The sequence below is a fragment of the Magallana gigas genome, chromosome 6 (genome assembly GCF_963853765.1).
Source record: "Magallana gigas chromosome 6, xbMagGiga1.1, whole genome shotgun sequence".
Taxonomy (NCBI): Eukaryota; Metazoa; Mollusca; class Bivalvia; order Ostreida; family Ostreidae; genus Magallana; species Magallana gigas.
The window spans coordinates 3100751-3117618 of record NC_088858.1 but is presented as its reverse complement, the minus strand read 5'-3'; the positions used below and the strand labels follow the sequence as shown (position 1 = coordinate 3117618).

General features: G+C 32.1%; 2 protein-coding genes across 2 annotated transcripts in view; both read right to left on the bottom strand.

The window, feature by feature from the left end:
• LOC105343892 (actin-histidine N-methyltransferase) overlaps window positions 1-16868 on the bottom strand; it is a 33643-nt gene that overhangs the window by 4732 nt on the left and 12043 nt on the right. Inside the window, exons 4-6 of the mRNA XM_066086774.1 lie at window positions 15795-15940; window positions 15392-15464; window positions 11434-11544 (exon numbers count right to left, since the gene is read on the bottom strand). Coding sequence (XP_065942846.1) covers window positions 11434-11544; window positions 15392-15464; window positions 15795-15940 — 330 coding nt within the window. The remainder of the gene's footprint in view (window positions 1-11433; window positions 11545-15391; window positions 15465-15794; window positions 15941-16868) is intronic.
• LOC105334049 (hypothetical protein) lies at window positions 289-11203 on the bottom strand. The gene is made up of 4 exons (XM_034469144.2): window positions 10790-11203; window positions 3258-3692; window positions 2877-3092; window positions 289-2289 (listed from the first exon to the last, which is right to left on the bottom strand). Exons 2-4 carry the CDS (start codon window positions 3690-3692, stop codon window positions 2044-2046), a joined length of 897 nt encoding a protein of 298 aa, XP_034325035.2. The 5' UTR covers window positions 10790-11203; the 3' UTR covers window positions 289-2043.

Below are 16868 nucleotides of genomic sequence, written 5' to 3'. Positions count from 1 at the left end.
ATATATAGGAAAAAGCACATAAATAATAGTTTACAGCTTAACATACCATATCTAATTTAATTTAAGGTATATCCGTTGGTTAATTTTGTTGACAATCCAGCCTCTTTAAAGGAAAGCATTGAGATAAAAAAAATGTTCTGTATTAACATTGTTTCCCCAGTGAAATGGATTGTTCGATTGAAAACTAGTATAACATTTACATATCATATCATTGACAAGTGCTTCAATCCAATAACCATTGATAAAAAGATATTTAAATATAAAATTAAATGAATATGAAAACCAAAAAGTTGTTTTTTTTTTTTTATTATAACCGAATAACTCTTTCTAAAATAGCTAAAGCTACAACATGGAGATAAAATATAAAACTACATGTAGAGAATGAAAATGGCATATAAAATTATACATATGTTCAGTTTGAGATTTTTTCATAATAAAAAATTACAAGTTAATTAATGATTTAAAAAAAAAACCAATGTCATATATACTGCACAATAATTCAAGAAATTGAGTTTGAATTAACTAATTAACAGATACAATAATATCTGTAAATTCTAGTGCCATGTTTAAGAAGATACATGTAAAAATGAAATGAGACAAACACTCTAATGTTCGTATGTTCGTTTGGTCTGTTTGTATTCGAAGAAAATAATACTCGCCGAAATTGAATATTTAGTGTTAATGAGCAAAGTATATCTATAATTCGTGATTCTACTCAAATTAAAAACATAACAAAAGTTGTAAAGATTGCAATTCATTGATGATAGACAATAAAATGAAATAATGGAAATGTGAACTAAAATGTATAAAAAAAATGTTAAAAAAAACCCCCAAAATGTTTAAAAAAAAAAAGTTAACTCTCTAATAATCCTGTGGAATATGATACCGGGTACATATACACATAAAAACAATCCATGTAAAAATTGTAGACTAGAACTCATGTTTTGTTAATACTGAATAGGCCTAACATGATCCAATCACAAACCAGCTTAGGTATATCAAGCAAATATTTTCCTTTGCCCTTCTTAAGAATGACAATATCAGATGAGAAACAATATGGCAGATAATGACAATGAAATAATGCACATTTAAGTGTTGAAACAAATGAAAGGCAGAGGTATGTTCAGTTAACATGAAAGTAAAATTTATAACAATGCAAATAGAACTAATGCACACTTAATTGTTCTCACAAGACAATTAATGTGGAGCAAACATTAAGCAGCAAAATATTACCATTGCATTAGCAATGCAAATCAAATACATGTATTATGAAAATTAGATGTTTACTAATACATCTATGATTTTATTTATTAGAATGAAACTTTCCATGTGGAAAGAAAACAAGGCAAAATATGAACCATAACAAAATAACTGCAGGTACTAAAAATAAAATAATAAAAATCACACTAAGTAAAAACACTATCAAGAAAATATTCAAAAAAGGGAAAATTAAAGTCTATACATGTACTGTTACATACATGTAGTTTGTTCTTTATGACAAAAGAAAACCACAAAAACAAAAAAAATGTGAGAGAATACACATAAAAATGTTCTTTAATATATTTACAAATTTACATTATTTAACAAGATAATACTGACTAGATACTTAAAAAGTCCATGGGCTTGTGTGTTAATACTGACTAGCTACATAAAAAGTCTGATCTTTATATGGATGCAGATCTAAGTCAATTAGTTCTAAAGATACATAGTGATTGACCTGAGAGGTTCTAAACAAAAGACATCAAAATTTCATTTGTATTAATTAAAACATTATAAAAATGTACAAAAACCGTGTCACATAACTTCAAGTAAAATAGGAGAAAGTAAACATGCCTCGCATCTTTGTTTAAAAATTTTCAAAAATTAAAAGAACTAAAATTCTTTTGTCTCTATTTTGTTTAATTTCCATTCTTAAAAAAGATCAATTGTCTTTTTTATCCCTTTTCTTTGCAAAGGGACTAAGAAATTTTACAATATTAACTAAAAACATTTTCAAATAATTTTCAAGAATCCTTAACCAAGACATATCAATTGTGTAAAAATTTACTCAAAGTTTACAATTTCTCCATTCTCAATGCTGAAAGTTGCTTGAAAGGGCAATTTGGTGGCAAGAACATCATCCAAGTCTTCCGCATTGCAGTTTAAATATGCTGCCATTATACTAGACTGCACTTTGTATGAAGGGTACAGCTCCCCATCGTTAATGACCACAGACATGTCACAAGAATCTTCCATGTTGAAAGCAATGATTTCGGAAGTCACAGTAGTTGATCTTGGTGCCTCTACTTCCTGTTAAAATAAAACAAGGAAGGTAAAAGCTGATGGTTTCCATTTGAAGAGACAACTGTGCTTCAAATGCCTTCAATGCTTACCAGAATCATTATAGCTCACCTGTTTTCAGTCATTTGTTTTTGCTCTTTTAAAACTTTATCATTTATTTTCACCTAGTTTCTTGATTGACACAACTATAAAATCCATCATGCATTATTATTCATGTTTTATTTTGGCCCATCAATAAAGTCTAATCTGGACAGTAAGTTTTTCATCAAGAAATTTAACAGATTTTTTCTTAAAAAATAATATGTGAAATTTAAAGCACATATCATGCATATTGTGGCCACAGCTTACACATGAGAAAAGGGTGACGTAACAAAAAAAGTTAAATATACAATGTTTAATTAACTCTTCTGGCTTAGTGGTTCTTACTTGAGCTTAGTGTGTGGGTTAAACTTCAATGAGCTATTAGATGAATTATGAAACAATATTTGCATAAAAGCAACTGGAAAAATTGCTTTTCTCAAGAAATTTGTAAATCAATTTTTAAGTAATAATATTGAAATTTTTTTTTTGATGAACACATTATTATATCCCCTTACTTCAATAATGGTGCGAGTTGTCGAGGACACAGACTTCTCATTGTTGTAAGTTTGGACAACTACATCTGATATTTTCACATGTTGTCCAATCCCTATCTCAGAGGCTGCCAGGTCACGCCAAAGTGACACCTTGCACTTTCCAGTGTCATCCTTGATGGTTAGACTTTTCACTTTTGTATCCCTGCCTTTTACAGAAACAGTTCTGGTAATTTCCTCCTTTAAAGATAATTAACATTTATTAAACTTCAGGTAAAACTGAGCAAGAACTAATTACATCCTTAAAGAGTTTTACAATAGTTAAACAGCAATATAAATTCCATGATTTACCAATTTATTCACAACCTCATTTTGAGTGTGATAAAATAAATGAGAGATACTTACAGCGACAATCTGTCCTCTGACAGACAGCATGCTCTTTATTGGAGATTTCTCAATGTCTTTCAGAGGGACTTCTGAAGACATTGGTGGGAATGCTATTTCTCTAGCTGCTTTTTGTTTTTCAGACGAAACTTTAACATCCCCAACTTTCGAGATCCTGGACTTTGTAGTCAAAGTCAAACTGTTATTGTCTTTAACAATAACATTCAGCAACATGACCGAGTTGCCCTCTTGTAGAACTTTTAATTTACTTGTATCGTACAACGTGCACTTCGCTATCATAGAAGAGTCAGCAACGCCCAAGACTGCATACTTCTTCTCCTCGCCATTGGCATTTACATACGTCTTCTCCCCAGCTACTCCACAAATTTTCACATTAACTGGCGCACTGTATGGTCCATCTTTTTTGGTTTTAAACAAACTTTCTAGTGTAGGCATCTAAAATAAAATTTTAGATATATATGAGCTGTACAATTTCTAATTGTGCAACATAAAATTTATAAAATGATATCAATAATGTTATTTTACTATCTATGGAGTGCAACTTGCATTATTACAAAATGAATACAAAGCAGGCAATACTCTAAGACTAAAATAATAAATTTTGACTATCAAACTGTGAATTTATGAGATATTTTTTAATCTACAATAGATCAATATAAATTGGTTTGTGGTCTGAGTAATAAGATTCCAAGACCCCCCATTTAGAAATGCTTTCAGGATGCAAATTGGTATATATATGGTCTATTAATGAATTGTAATTTGTTGTGCGCTCGTTAATAACCTGCCTTAACAAATACTTCTTGTAAACAAAATCACTCAAAGTTTCTACACTGTAATTAAAATCACCCATTATTATTGTGGGAATCTGAAAATAATCACACTCTTTTGATAGTTTTTCGAATACTTTTTTGAAAATGTGCATTGCAGAAATTTTTGGTGAACAATATAGAAAACATAAAATTATTTTTCTGTTTTTATAAAGCAAGTTCCCAAGTACAATGTCTACTCCAAAGAATGCTAAATTTTTGAAAGTCATGGAGTGTTTGTAATATACTGCAAGTCCATGATAAGGCCTATCATTAATATCATCTTTTTTTTCATCATATCTATGCAAGTTGTAGCCATCGATTTCATACAAAGCAGAAATATCTGTCTCTGTTAAACGAGTTTCAGAAAAAGCAAGAATATTTGCATTTTTAAAAAGAACATCCCTCTTTACATCTTCAACATGCTTGTGCAAGGATCGAACATTGTGATAAATTATCTGAAATTTAGTTACATCATAAAAAACTGGTACTGATAACTGGACATTGGCACTATGTCTTAGTCTACACATTTCTTCTTCTACAGCACTTGAAACCTTTATATTTTCATCCAAAAATTTTAACAAATACAAGGAGGATAAATTTTGTACACGACTTAATGCTACATAATACATATGATCAAGTTTTTTGGATCCCAAGTGGACAACTGCACTGGAAAGAGTACAACCCTGAGCTTTATGCACAGTTTTAGCAGATGCCAAAGCAACTGGAAATTGGCGCCTAGTAATTTGGAAGGAATTGTAATAATTGTATTGGAATTTTCTTGTAACTTCAAGAATAGGAGTCCATAGCAAATGTATGTCACTGTTATACAAATGAGAAAATTGCACTCTACATTTTTTACCAATATCTGAACTGGTAAAGAGAACCCAAACAATGCTACATCTTTTAGATGCATAAACTCTGTAATCAAGCTTTTTTATAATACATGGTGTTCCATTTGTTAGTCCATCACTGACATCAACATTTATACTTAACTCCCCAGGCAAATCCTCAGCAAGATTTAGAAACTTTGACAAACCCTTAGTTTTTGAACTATCTAATGGTATTTTTGATAATATCTTTTCTTTGATTTCAGAGGACAAGTCTCCTGCTATTGAATCAATAGCTTCTACAGTTGTTTTCCTTCCCATGAATGCACCTTCAAACACTGTTGCATTGAATTCAGCTACCTCTTTCCTTGTTGTATACAGATGTGGTATTTTCAATGTGATGTTATTTTCACAATCTATCTCTCTTTCTTTTAGTAATTTTAAATCTTCAGGTGATTGATTTCCTTCCCTTAGCCTATTCAAAAGCTGAGCAAACCGTAGATCATCTTTTTGTCTCATTATTTCAGTCAGTTCAAACAATGAGAATAGATCTTGCCACAAATTTGGGCCTAAAATTTCAAGTTCATTACCAGAACTGTAACCAGAAGAAAATATCCAGGCATCCCTTACCGGTTTTAATTGAAATAAATCTCCAAAAGCGATAACAGACACTCCACCGAATGGTATCAAAGATCCCATGATCTCTTGAAGCCTCAAATTGATAAAGTTAAACATTCTTTTTCCAACCATTGAAATCTCGTCAATAAAAATCATCTTAAGAGACTTATATTTTGCCTGGTAAGAACATAATTGCTGCATGTCTAGTGGTTTAAACTTGAAGCCTTGGTCAGCAGGAATATTGAAAGCTGAATGAATCGTTAACCCCCCAACATTGTATGCTGCTTTTCCTGTTGGTGCACAAACCAATACAGAACAATCATCTGGATTTTCGCCTGCTTTTCGAGAATAAAACTTAATCAAAGCTTGATACAAAGCTTTCAAAAGCACACTTTTTCCTACTCCTGCACCTCCCGACAAAAAGTTGTAAATTGGATCATTTGTAGTTTTAACTAAATGAAGAACATGGTAAAAAAATTCCATCTGTTTCTGATTGAGAGACTGGACTAATTCCCTATACTCTGAATCTAACATTTCACCACTTAATTGCTCATCACAATTAGAAACTTGTTTTCTCCCTATGCCAAAATCCAATCCTAGATCATAGTTTTCTTCACCATTTACATCAGGGTTAAAACAGCCATACTCTTTTGCACTTCTTGCACCATCACAGGTATCTTTATCTTCCTTGTTTTGCATTTCTGTTACTATTGTTGAATGACTTTCCTCATCATAGCGAATTTCTCTTTCAATCTCATATAGATCCACAGTATTGGATTGGAAAAATTTTTTTCTTACATTTTGAATAGTATTTTGACAGATATAGCATCTTTCTTCATAGGAGTTACTCTCTCCAATTATGGTATTTTCATTTCTCCAAGGAATATAGAGCATTAGCAATTCCCTATAATAATTTTCCTTATCATGATCTTTGTTAAATCCCACAGAATAGATTATGCGCTCAACTTTCCTCCTTCGCAAGATAGAGCCATCCTTTGCAAAATGAACTTCATCAAAATTATCAATGTTGCTCTCATCAGTTTCATGAGGATTATCAACATTGTCTAGATCATAATTATCTTCGAGCAATTCACCTTCCTTTTCATCCTGTCTTTCCTTACATTTCGAGAAAATAACATTAAAGCAAGCAATATATTCAGCTAAACAGTACTTTTCCATAGTGAATGGACGTCTTTGGTATCTTTTCAAATTGTTATCAGCCTCTATGGACGTAGAATTTTGAGGCATTTCATTTAAAATAGAAGTGGGTTTTATCAAAACTACCCTCTCATCTTCTACATTAGTATTAATGAAAATGAATTCTCTAGTTGCTTTTCTTAAAGGCATTTGCAAGAGAATGTAGGCAGCTTCTTGAGCCCCAATTTCAATATGATTCAGAAAAACATTGCCAACCTTTCTTACTTGTTGCCTTATATCACTATCGCTTTCTTTTGCCTCCTCACAAGCACGTCTAAGTAAGTTTGACATACCTCGTTGTCCTTTTGATATGTAAGACACAATATATGCTGCACAGGCATATGGATCAAGGATATACTGCAGATCCATATTTGCTTCCCAACATTTCAGTAGTGTATCATTGTAACTATTGACTCTTATTTCTGATGTATTTCTCCTTAAAAAAACTTTACATTGCCCTTCTTTAACACTTGATCTTAAAGCTGTTATATAATCAGTCAATGTTAAATCTAAAGATATCAAAAAGTCATCAAATTTTACTGGCAATTCTGTTCCCAATTTCATTTCATCTAATAAAGTTTCAATTTTCAAGTAATTCTTTTGAGCTTCTAAGAATTCATTTGAATTCTTTTTCAATCCTTGCAAAATCATGGTTTTATGCAGTGGGGGCAAAGGAAAACCAAATCTGCAAATTTTGTTACCTTTTTTCAAACATGTGTGGGCATGTCTATGCGTCTGATAATTAATTAGTTCCTTTATGTCATTGTTTTGTTTACAAGTAACATATCTGTCTATGAAATCAGCAACATCTTCAAAACTGTCTGCAAGAACTGATGGCGCATTTTCAATCCATATCAACATGTGTATGTGAGGAGAACCTCTTTGCTGAAACTCAACACGGAAAAAATAATCTTTTACTTTCCCTACAGGGTTAATACTGCTATTCAATACTGTGTTGAGAAATACCTGCACTTTATGGTGAAAATATCGAGAACAAGTTACTGGATCAGATTTTATGAGTCTACACTTTTCTGCCCAAGGCATATTCAACAACTCTTCATCAGAATAATCTTTCATATCAATAAGTTTGCCTAGGCAATGTAATAGTGGTAACCATTTTGTTTCTGCAGATGAAAAAGAACAAAACCAAGTTGGTACACCAAGCTGCCGTATCATGGCAAAAATATCTTTTTTGGCACGTTCCCAGTATGGTGGTGACCCACGAAGTGTTCTTAATATTTTGTAACCTTGATCCAATTTTAAAATTTTGTTCACACTGTCATCGGAAAGCATTTCACCAACTGTGACTTTCTTACCTTTTAGTTTACACTTTCTCATAGCCAATGTCACTTTGTCAGTAATTTGTTTTATTTGTACTCTTTTCAGCTTGTAAAAGATGTTCGTTACATTTTGTGCTACTCTTCGGTCAACATTTCGTAGTTCCCATTTACAAATGGTACTGTAATGCACAGGTGTAATCCTTTTGTTGTTATCCTCCCTAGGTTGGCCACAATATAAACCAGGAAAACAGAGGAATTCTGAAAACTTGTCTTGAAACATACTAAGAGGTGTGTTTCCCTCTGCTGGGGCAAGACTTAGTATTCTATTAAACTCTCTAAAGTCTGCAGGATGTAAAAGTGTGTCCAAATTTCCTGCCTCTAATTCATTGTTCTGATCCCCTTCAATATCACTTTGAGGAAATGTTTCATTATTTTCATCACAAAAATTATGCTCATTCTCCTGCACAAAAGGATTTTCAAATTGAGATTCAACCATCCAATCTTCATTAACACTTATTCCTTCATTTTGAAAAAGGTTGCTATGATTTACCAACCATTTAGCAGCTTTTAGAATTTTTTCTGGCCGTACTTGTTCAAATGCTAAATGACTTTTAAAATTAAGGCTTCTTTTAAATTTAACAGGTATAGTCTCACTCTCACTCATGTTTCTTGGAATCAATCTAACTGTTTTGTTTACATCTGCAGGAACATTAACAACATTGCCTTTGATGCCTAATTGACCACCCCTTGGTAATTCTCTTATTTTCATAAAGGGGATTCTAGGAGATATCAACAGCTGTTCTAGCTGTGTGAGGTTTTTCAACTCATCTGGAACATCTGGGAAGCTCATATTATTACCAATGGAGCAAGGTGGTACTTCACTATTCTTGAGATAATTATTACACTGATAACAAATATATTCAATGCCACTGACACTTTTGATGCCCTTTACACAATCCTTTATCAGACATGCTTTGAAATTCTTAGTTTTCATGATTATTACAGAATGTCTAAAAAATATTTGACAACATGAAGTACACACATATTCTGGTCCCTTTGATGTCAAATTATGGAATTTTTCAATTAACACATCTGTTTCATCATTACTCTTTTTTCTTTTTGTGTCAAATGTACTAGATGCTTTTAGACCTTCCCGTTTTCTTTTTCTAAGAATGTTACTATCTGAAATGTCCCCAAATGGTAAATCTACTAAGGTAAATCTATTTGAACTCTTGGGTTTAAAGTTGTTAGAACTACATGATACATTATCTAATAGTATTTCTTGAGTTGTGTCATGAAAGACATCACTTGGTATGGTGCAAACTGCAATTCCATTGCTTTTATATCTAGATATTGATGTCATGGCTATTTTTCTAATGACTAATCCATGTAATTCAAATTGTTCATTTAATTGCTTAGTACCATCAGATGTAAAAGATTTGAAAAGGGATCTAATGTGATCACATATTTCAGAAACATTTGCTTTTTTTACTAATATACTAGCACCTTCACTGCAACAAAAACCCTGTTCATTCCTACAATGAGAATCAAAGACAACAAATTGGTCTTCAAAATGAGAAATTCCCAAAGCATTGCCTTTACAAACAAAGATCGCAAAGGTGTCAATTGATAGACACATGGAGAGTGCAAACTCTAAACGCAGTAAAGGGTATTCAGCAGCAAAACTGGGTGAAATATTTCCAAAATATGTTTTACGTTTTGTCCAAGAAAATGCATTGGTTTCAATAGTGACATAATTTGGCAAATCGTTTACTAGTAAATATTCTTCATGGTGTTTCATATGCTTTTTTGAATGTCTGTAAATGTAATCACCAATGTATAGCACTGTATCCAAATCATCAGAACACCAGGTCTTTGAATTCAGTGGCTTTATCATTACATTCAAGAAAAAACTCAAGCAACATGACACACATTGTCTTCCACGGGAATCTAAACTGAATATATCATCACCTTGGTGTATTTTACCTCTAATTGGAAAATTAAGTGGCGGACCAGGATTTTCTTCAACATCACCACACAAAACCAATAATATTGAACATAGTAGTAAATATTTTTTGACATCAAATTTTATCCACTTTGATGAAAACAAAGAACTGAGATAAGATTTCTTTCTTAAATAACTAAAATGGGTCCCAATTCTTGATCTCCAAGTCTCCAAGTCGATGCCCATTGTTTGATATTTTTATATTTCAATATTATGTAACTTGTATAATGTTCACTCCAAAGACAATATAATATATCTCCAAGCAACTTTTGTCATCTCATCAACTCCAAGATCAATCTCCAAGCAATTATATGGGTTTTTTCCAAGTCAAAGCAATAAATGCATTCAATTTTACATCATCTCCAAGATCATATAAATGACAAGTTTCGCACAAAATCAAAGTAATTCAAACAATATCAAGTAAAATTTCCTTTAGAATTCAACACAATGTAAACACACAAAGTCTTTAATATATTTTTGTGCTTAATTTTACAAGATTCAAACGCTATTGTTTTCCTTTTTTATTTCGAGCAAACACCAAATCTGAATTATTTACGGCAATTTCTGCAGTAATTAATTGTCATCACGTAAATTAACTACAGTTTGAAGTTAGCGTTCCCTATTTATGACGGATTATTATAAATAGCCAATCTGGATTAACGGATCATTAACCCCCGTTTGTTTACATTGCATGCTATAAAGAAAACAGGAAAAGATTTTCTAAACATACGAGATTCCTCCTTAAATAACACAATAATTGAGCATCTATAAGAATATGCAAAAATTCAGAACTTACGATGTGTCTATTTCTACTTCTTCAGGTTGCTTTCGTTACACTCGTACTCGTCTTCCAACTCTTCTGTAAACACACGCTATTTTTCCCGCAAAAATGTCACGTGGTATTTTGTAAGTAGACAAGTCGTTCATAAACAATGTATTCGTACGCGCGAATACGTTAATTCATTTAAATATCCGAAATGTGATTAATGGAAGGTTTATAACACGAGTCTTCATGAAGTTATAAAACGATTGATATTTAAAGAATGGAATATTAAAAGAAAAGACATTCATAACACCTTTTATTCATAATAAAACGGGTAAGAATATGAGAACTATCTGCATTCGCGCAAGATTATAACACGGTTGTGCTCAAAATCCGAGCTTGCCGGTAACAGCAAGGGTCTTCTCGCTTCGCGAGCCGACTCAAAAATCCAAAACAGATTTTTTGATATATATTTGGAAACTTTAACATAAAAAAAATTCAAAACTTAAATATTGAGGTTTTTTAAGTAGGTCAGTTGCAAAGGCAACTGCAAACAAATTCTCATTTTAGGCCCATCAACTGAGCAAAATTCAGGAAGACCGAACAGTTAGATTCTTTCATAATGGAGCTCATTATTATGAAAATATGCTTTCAGATAATCATTGAAGAAAGGATACTAATGTATGGTTCCCAGAAGGAGTCGGGCTGTCGTCTCTCACAGAGGACGTGGAGAGCAAGAACCACGCTAGGCATGGCTTGTAGGATCTGGTCCTCCTCTATCAGGGGTCCTACAACAGAAACACAGATATCTGCAACCTACTTACATGTATATTTACAACAGAATTATGGATATCTACAACATACAGTTATCTGCAACAAAAGTACTGATATCTGCAACAGAAATAAATATCTATAACATACTGATATTTATAACAGAAATACAGATATCTAAAACATACTAATATTTACAACAGAAATAAATACTAACATCTTCTATCAAAATACAGATAACACAAGCAAAAATATCTATAACAGAAATACAGATACAGATATCTACAAACTACTTACATCTATCAAAGATAAACAGATATCTTCAACCTACTAATATCCAGCACACAAATACAGATATCTAACAACTTCTGATATATCTCTATATATCTCTTTAGCGGTCAATGAACACAATTACTGTAATTGAAAAGAAACGCAAACCAAATCTAAAAAACAAAGTTCAAAAACCATTATCTTCAGGTTTAATTGAAAATGTTTGGACAAATAATAATTCGGAATCCCTAAACCACGTTCTCAAACAGGCCATTGACTGGAAGTCAAAACCTCTCCTTGACTTGGTTGACATACTGACCTCATTAATTGAGGCTCAGTACAAGGGCATGCGACGGGCGCTGGTGTCGATCGGACAGATTCTCACCAGCAATTCCAAATGTCTAAAACAGTATGGGCTTCAAAAACAACAGACGAACGGGACCGACACTACAAACGTTTGCGTAGTTTCAGGCCTAAAGACAAAAAACTGTGACATCAACAGACGGACTTACGACCATTGTCAAGCCACGGTCATTGGGGAAAAAATTAGGTCAAAGGAAAAGGAAGGTCAATGAAAGGACCCAGACAATTAAAAAACACAAATCTTAATTATTTAATGATACTTCAGTGCGAACGCCGTACCTTATTGTTGAGGTGCCCATTTAATGGGTAGAAATCGACTCTCGTACATTAAATAATTATTTTTGAGTGATGTCCAGTCATTGAACTTTCTTTTCCTTATTTCAATGCATCCTGTTCTGCCACCATGCTTACTCATTTTTGATATTTTTTTCTAAAATGATGTGAACTTACGTCTTTACAATAGTTGCTATTTTTATATTTGCTTCCACTCTATATGGATTTTTGATGACATGTATATTTATTATGCTACTTGTATTATGTACATGTGCAAGAGAAAGGGGCAATTCTGATAGGAATTACGTCTTTAAAATAGTTGCTATTTTTATAGTTGCTTCCACTCTATATGGATTTTTGATGACATGTATATTCATTATGATACTTGAACTTGTGTTATATGCGTGTGCAAGCGAAAGGAGCAATTATGGTAGAGAAAGGAATATTTATAGTATAATCATGTAAAATTATTATATGATATTAGAAAATAAAAGCTGATGAACTGTATTTTTAATTCTTAGTTATTTTATTCTGGGGAATAAAATGTCACACCTCTATTCGAGTGAAAGCAATTCATGCAAGAGTTATCGTTCTTGACCCAATGTCTACACGTTAAAAATCGCTATTTATGTCAAAATACTTACATTATCAAACTGAAAATTTGGGAAATATATTTAAACACTTAGATTCAAACTATGATGTTAAATATTTGTGCTCAAATGAAGCATTTTGGTGTTTTTGAAGGGTATTTCGGTGTTTTCACCGGGCATTTCGGTAAATCGCGGGTATTCCGGTAATTCTAGTTACCCCACATGACACTAGGAGAGATTGAGAGCTAATACATTATCTACAAGAAGAATAGATATGTTAAACTTTATGAGTAACAATTTTTATACCCCCGCAAACGAAGTTTAGGGGGGTATATTGGTTTCACCCTGTCCGTCTGTCTGTCTGTCCGTCTGTCTGTAGACGCAACTTTGTCCCCCCTATAGAATTTTTTATTACTGCATGGAACAGTTTGAAAATTTGTACATATGTTGAACACCATCTGAAGATGTGCACCTGGAATTTTTTTTAAGATCAGACAAGATTTAATGATTTTATGACAGTTTTCATTTTCCTTATTCTATATATTGTACACTAATGTTGAAAAGTAAGGGAGGTAATCCTTACAGATTTTATTAATTAATTAATAGAAAACACTCTAAAATATATTTATATAAATACATCCAGATGGAGATTTTTTGTCTTTATGTCTTAATTAATAAAAAAAAAATATTCTTTTATAAGTATTCTATCAACTGACAATGCAAAGTTGTTGTTTGTCAGTGATTAATTCTTAGGAGCTAATAAGAACATCAAAGACAAGTGTGGCTGAATTCATTTGTCCCAAGGGAGCCATTATCTGAGCCATGGTTCAGATGGAGCATGTGTTTAGGGGAAATTGATAATCTGTAAAATGGGTGATGGTTTTGGGGCTATTATTAAACTGTTTACTGATATGATTGTAGTGTTTTGGTAATTTTAAAATTGTTTGTAATATTTAATTTTTTTTTTTTTTTTACATATTTTTACATAGTATGGTAATTATGGTAATGTTTTGGGAGTTTATTAAATTTAACAAGCTCATCAAAGAAAATCATAGTCCTATGGGATCAATTTTCTGATATGGAGTTCCATTGTGCCATAGGAGAAAGTGAGGAAATTTTGAAGCAACTAATTGCATGTGTCAAGACTCTTATTAGAAAGATATTGAAAGTTTTATCAACAGATGAGCATTGCTTGGCTACCGGTATTTCCATTTACTGCAAAGGGAGGGGTTATTGTCATTTTGTTGGTTTTTCTTTAAATCAATTAAATTTTTAAAAAAAAATATATCATCAGATACATACATTTGTAAATGTATTACTGTTATAGATATGTATTTACAGTGAGATTCTGACAATTTTGATTTTAATTTTTCTTTGTTAACTAATTTTTTTTTTAATATTCTAGAATTTTTTTTTTGTATGTGTTCCAAACCTTTATTTTTGTCCCATTTGAAATTAGCCTTGCGGGGGTATTAGTCCCATTAGGACAGTTCTAGTTTATTTTTATTTTGAGGGATTTTAGGGTAGGCCATGGTGGAATGAATGATGTTACAAAGAACATGAAAACAGCCATACATCAAGCCACCTGCTGCTACCAACTTCTTTGTGAAATCAAAATTGGAGCAAGATGAAGGTAACTAAATTTGTTTAATAAGCTAATATATAATATCTATAAAGAATTTTAAGTCAGGAAACAATTATAAATACTTTCTTTCACTTTTTATAGCAACTTGACCCATAAATGCCTTTTAATATTGCATTTATGAATTATTCATTTTATTTTGTAGATGTCACAAGAGCAGAGGTCCTGTTTGCCAAATGCGTTGCAGAACTTAGTGCTTTTTGAACTGCTATACCATGCTTTTTATTGTTTGTTGAGATTTTAAAGATTGGTTTAATAAAGATTGATTTAATATATGAAAATAAAGTTATGAACTTTATTTATGATTTCATTTGAAAGAGGAGATTGTTTGATAAACACATTAGGATATAATGTTAAATAGACATACAAAGCAATTACACGACAAAATGTCGCGAAATTTCTTTCTAGGAAAATGTTGCGCGTAAAATCCCCCATGGAGATTTTCAAAAGTTGGCATATATGATTACAGCATATCATTTCTGCTTTTATAGTATTCAATATCTTGGTTAGGAATTTCTTTATTATCTGAAACCATGAATGATATTTAAATTGAATTACCGGTCCTCTTCATTATGGTTATTGATATGTGTTTATTGTTATAATGAGTATATATAGAAAACTTGCTGTTGTAACCAGTTACCTTACAATATCACACTCTCACCTAGCAATATTACACTCTCACCTTACAATATTACTCTCTCACACCTTACAATATTACACTCTCACCTAGCAGTGATTCTTTGGCTGTCCCTGTTGTCATCATGACCTTCCTTGGTATTGTCAGGAACGGGTCAGTCTCCTAAAAATAACATATACCACCCATATAGGAACTCAAATACTTTATAAGCATATTTCCTTTATGTAGTATTTTTTTTATCTTTTGCAATGTCAAAGTGGCCAGGTCAGGAAAAATTGTCAGAAAATCGAATCAGAAATAATCAGACATACACTATTGGTGAATTGTAATTAACAATATACCTAATTAAATGAAATTATGTCTGGTATTGTATGCAATGAAAAAGTTTCTTAAATTGCAAATGATGGCATGTGCAAATGAAATAATTTCTGACATGAAAATTTACCCAAATATTCAAGGTGAACAAACAGTACCCATCTCTCCGATTCTTACTTTGAGGTCTTTGGTGGCCTGCAGTCCATACCCACAGTCAGGGAAACTGGTGATCTCCACAGCGCTCATGTCTACTCCATGCTTCCTCACCCACTCCAGGAATTCTGGGATAGCTTTCTCTCTGTCGAGTGGTGGACAGCTTAGGCCTGAAAAAAGTACAACAATACATTTAACAAGCAGTTTTGAATTTCTGTCATTTTTTGTTGCATCGAATGCTACACAAAAGAGATTTTCCTCTCATGTCATCATCAATTGCTATCCCAAACAATTATCCTTCTTATTCCACTTAGAATTCTTGAAGAAAATGATGAACTTGATCTTTTAAGGGAATTTAAAATAAATTTATTTACTTCTGCAATATAGATTATAGTTCATCCTCCTCTCCTCCACCTTCCCATAGACACATGCGCACATTTTGCATCATTTCCTGACTACTATTTTTAAAGAAGTAAAGATTGATTTATGATCAATTTTTCTCAAGTACAATGTGTCTTCAGCAATCGAAGTGCAAATAATATGGTCGCTTTTCTTTCCAGACAATTATTTATAAAAACATACTGTATTTGTTATATATATATATTTTAAATACATACTGGAAAGTGCCGGGTATAATTCAAACAATTCCCAAAACAAAACAGCTCATAGCTTTTCTTTTTGAAATAGCCTTATTAAGGTATCTCACTCCTGAATTTGGTTGTATCAGAATTTCTCAAAAGTATATCATTGAAATCTACCGGTATAGACAAAACATACTTTAAAAATATGAAGAAAAAGGTAAATCAGTGTTCATTCCTCTGAGTTGGGTGCATTTAATCTAACCATCTTAAACTTACAATGTGTTTCAAGTATTGCAAAATTTGATTTCAGACTATATATATGCACTGTTTTTGCTGAAATGTAGTGCCAATATGGATGGGTTGAAGTTTTTAAAAAAAAAATTTGCATGTTATCTTTATATGCAAATTTTTTATTACACATCGAAAAAAGTATGGCAAAGTACGGACACAAGTTCCAGTCCAGAGACGATATACAGCCTGCATTATTAAACACAGGAAACATACCCCACATTTTAAA

Coding starts and splice junctions, on each gene's coding strand:
- LOC105334049 (XM_034469144.2), bottom strand. CDS start 3,692: ATGCCTACACTAGAAAGTTTGTTTAAAACCAAAAAAGATGGACCATAC. Junction 3,093..3,257: donor TCAGAGGACAGATTGTCGCT/GTAAGTATCTCT, acceptor TTATCTTTAAAG/GAGGAAATTACCAGAACTGT. Junction 2,290..2,876: donor CAACTCGCACCATTATTGAA/GTAAGGGGATAT, acceptor TTATTTTAACAG/GAAGTAGAGGCACCAAGATC.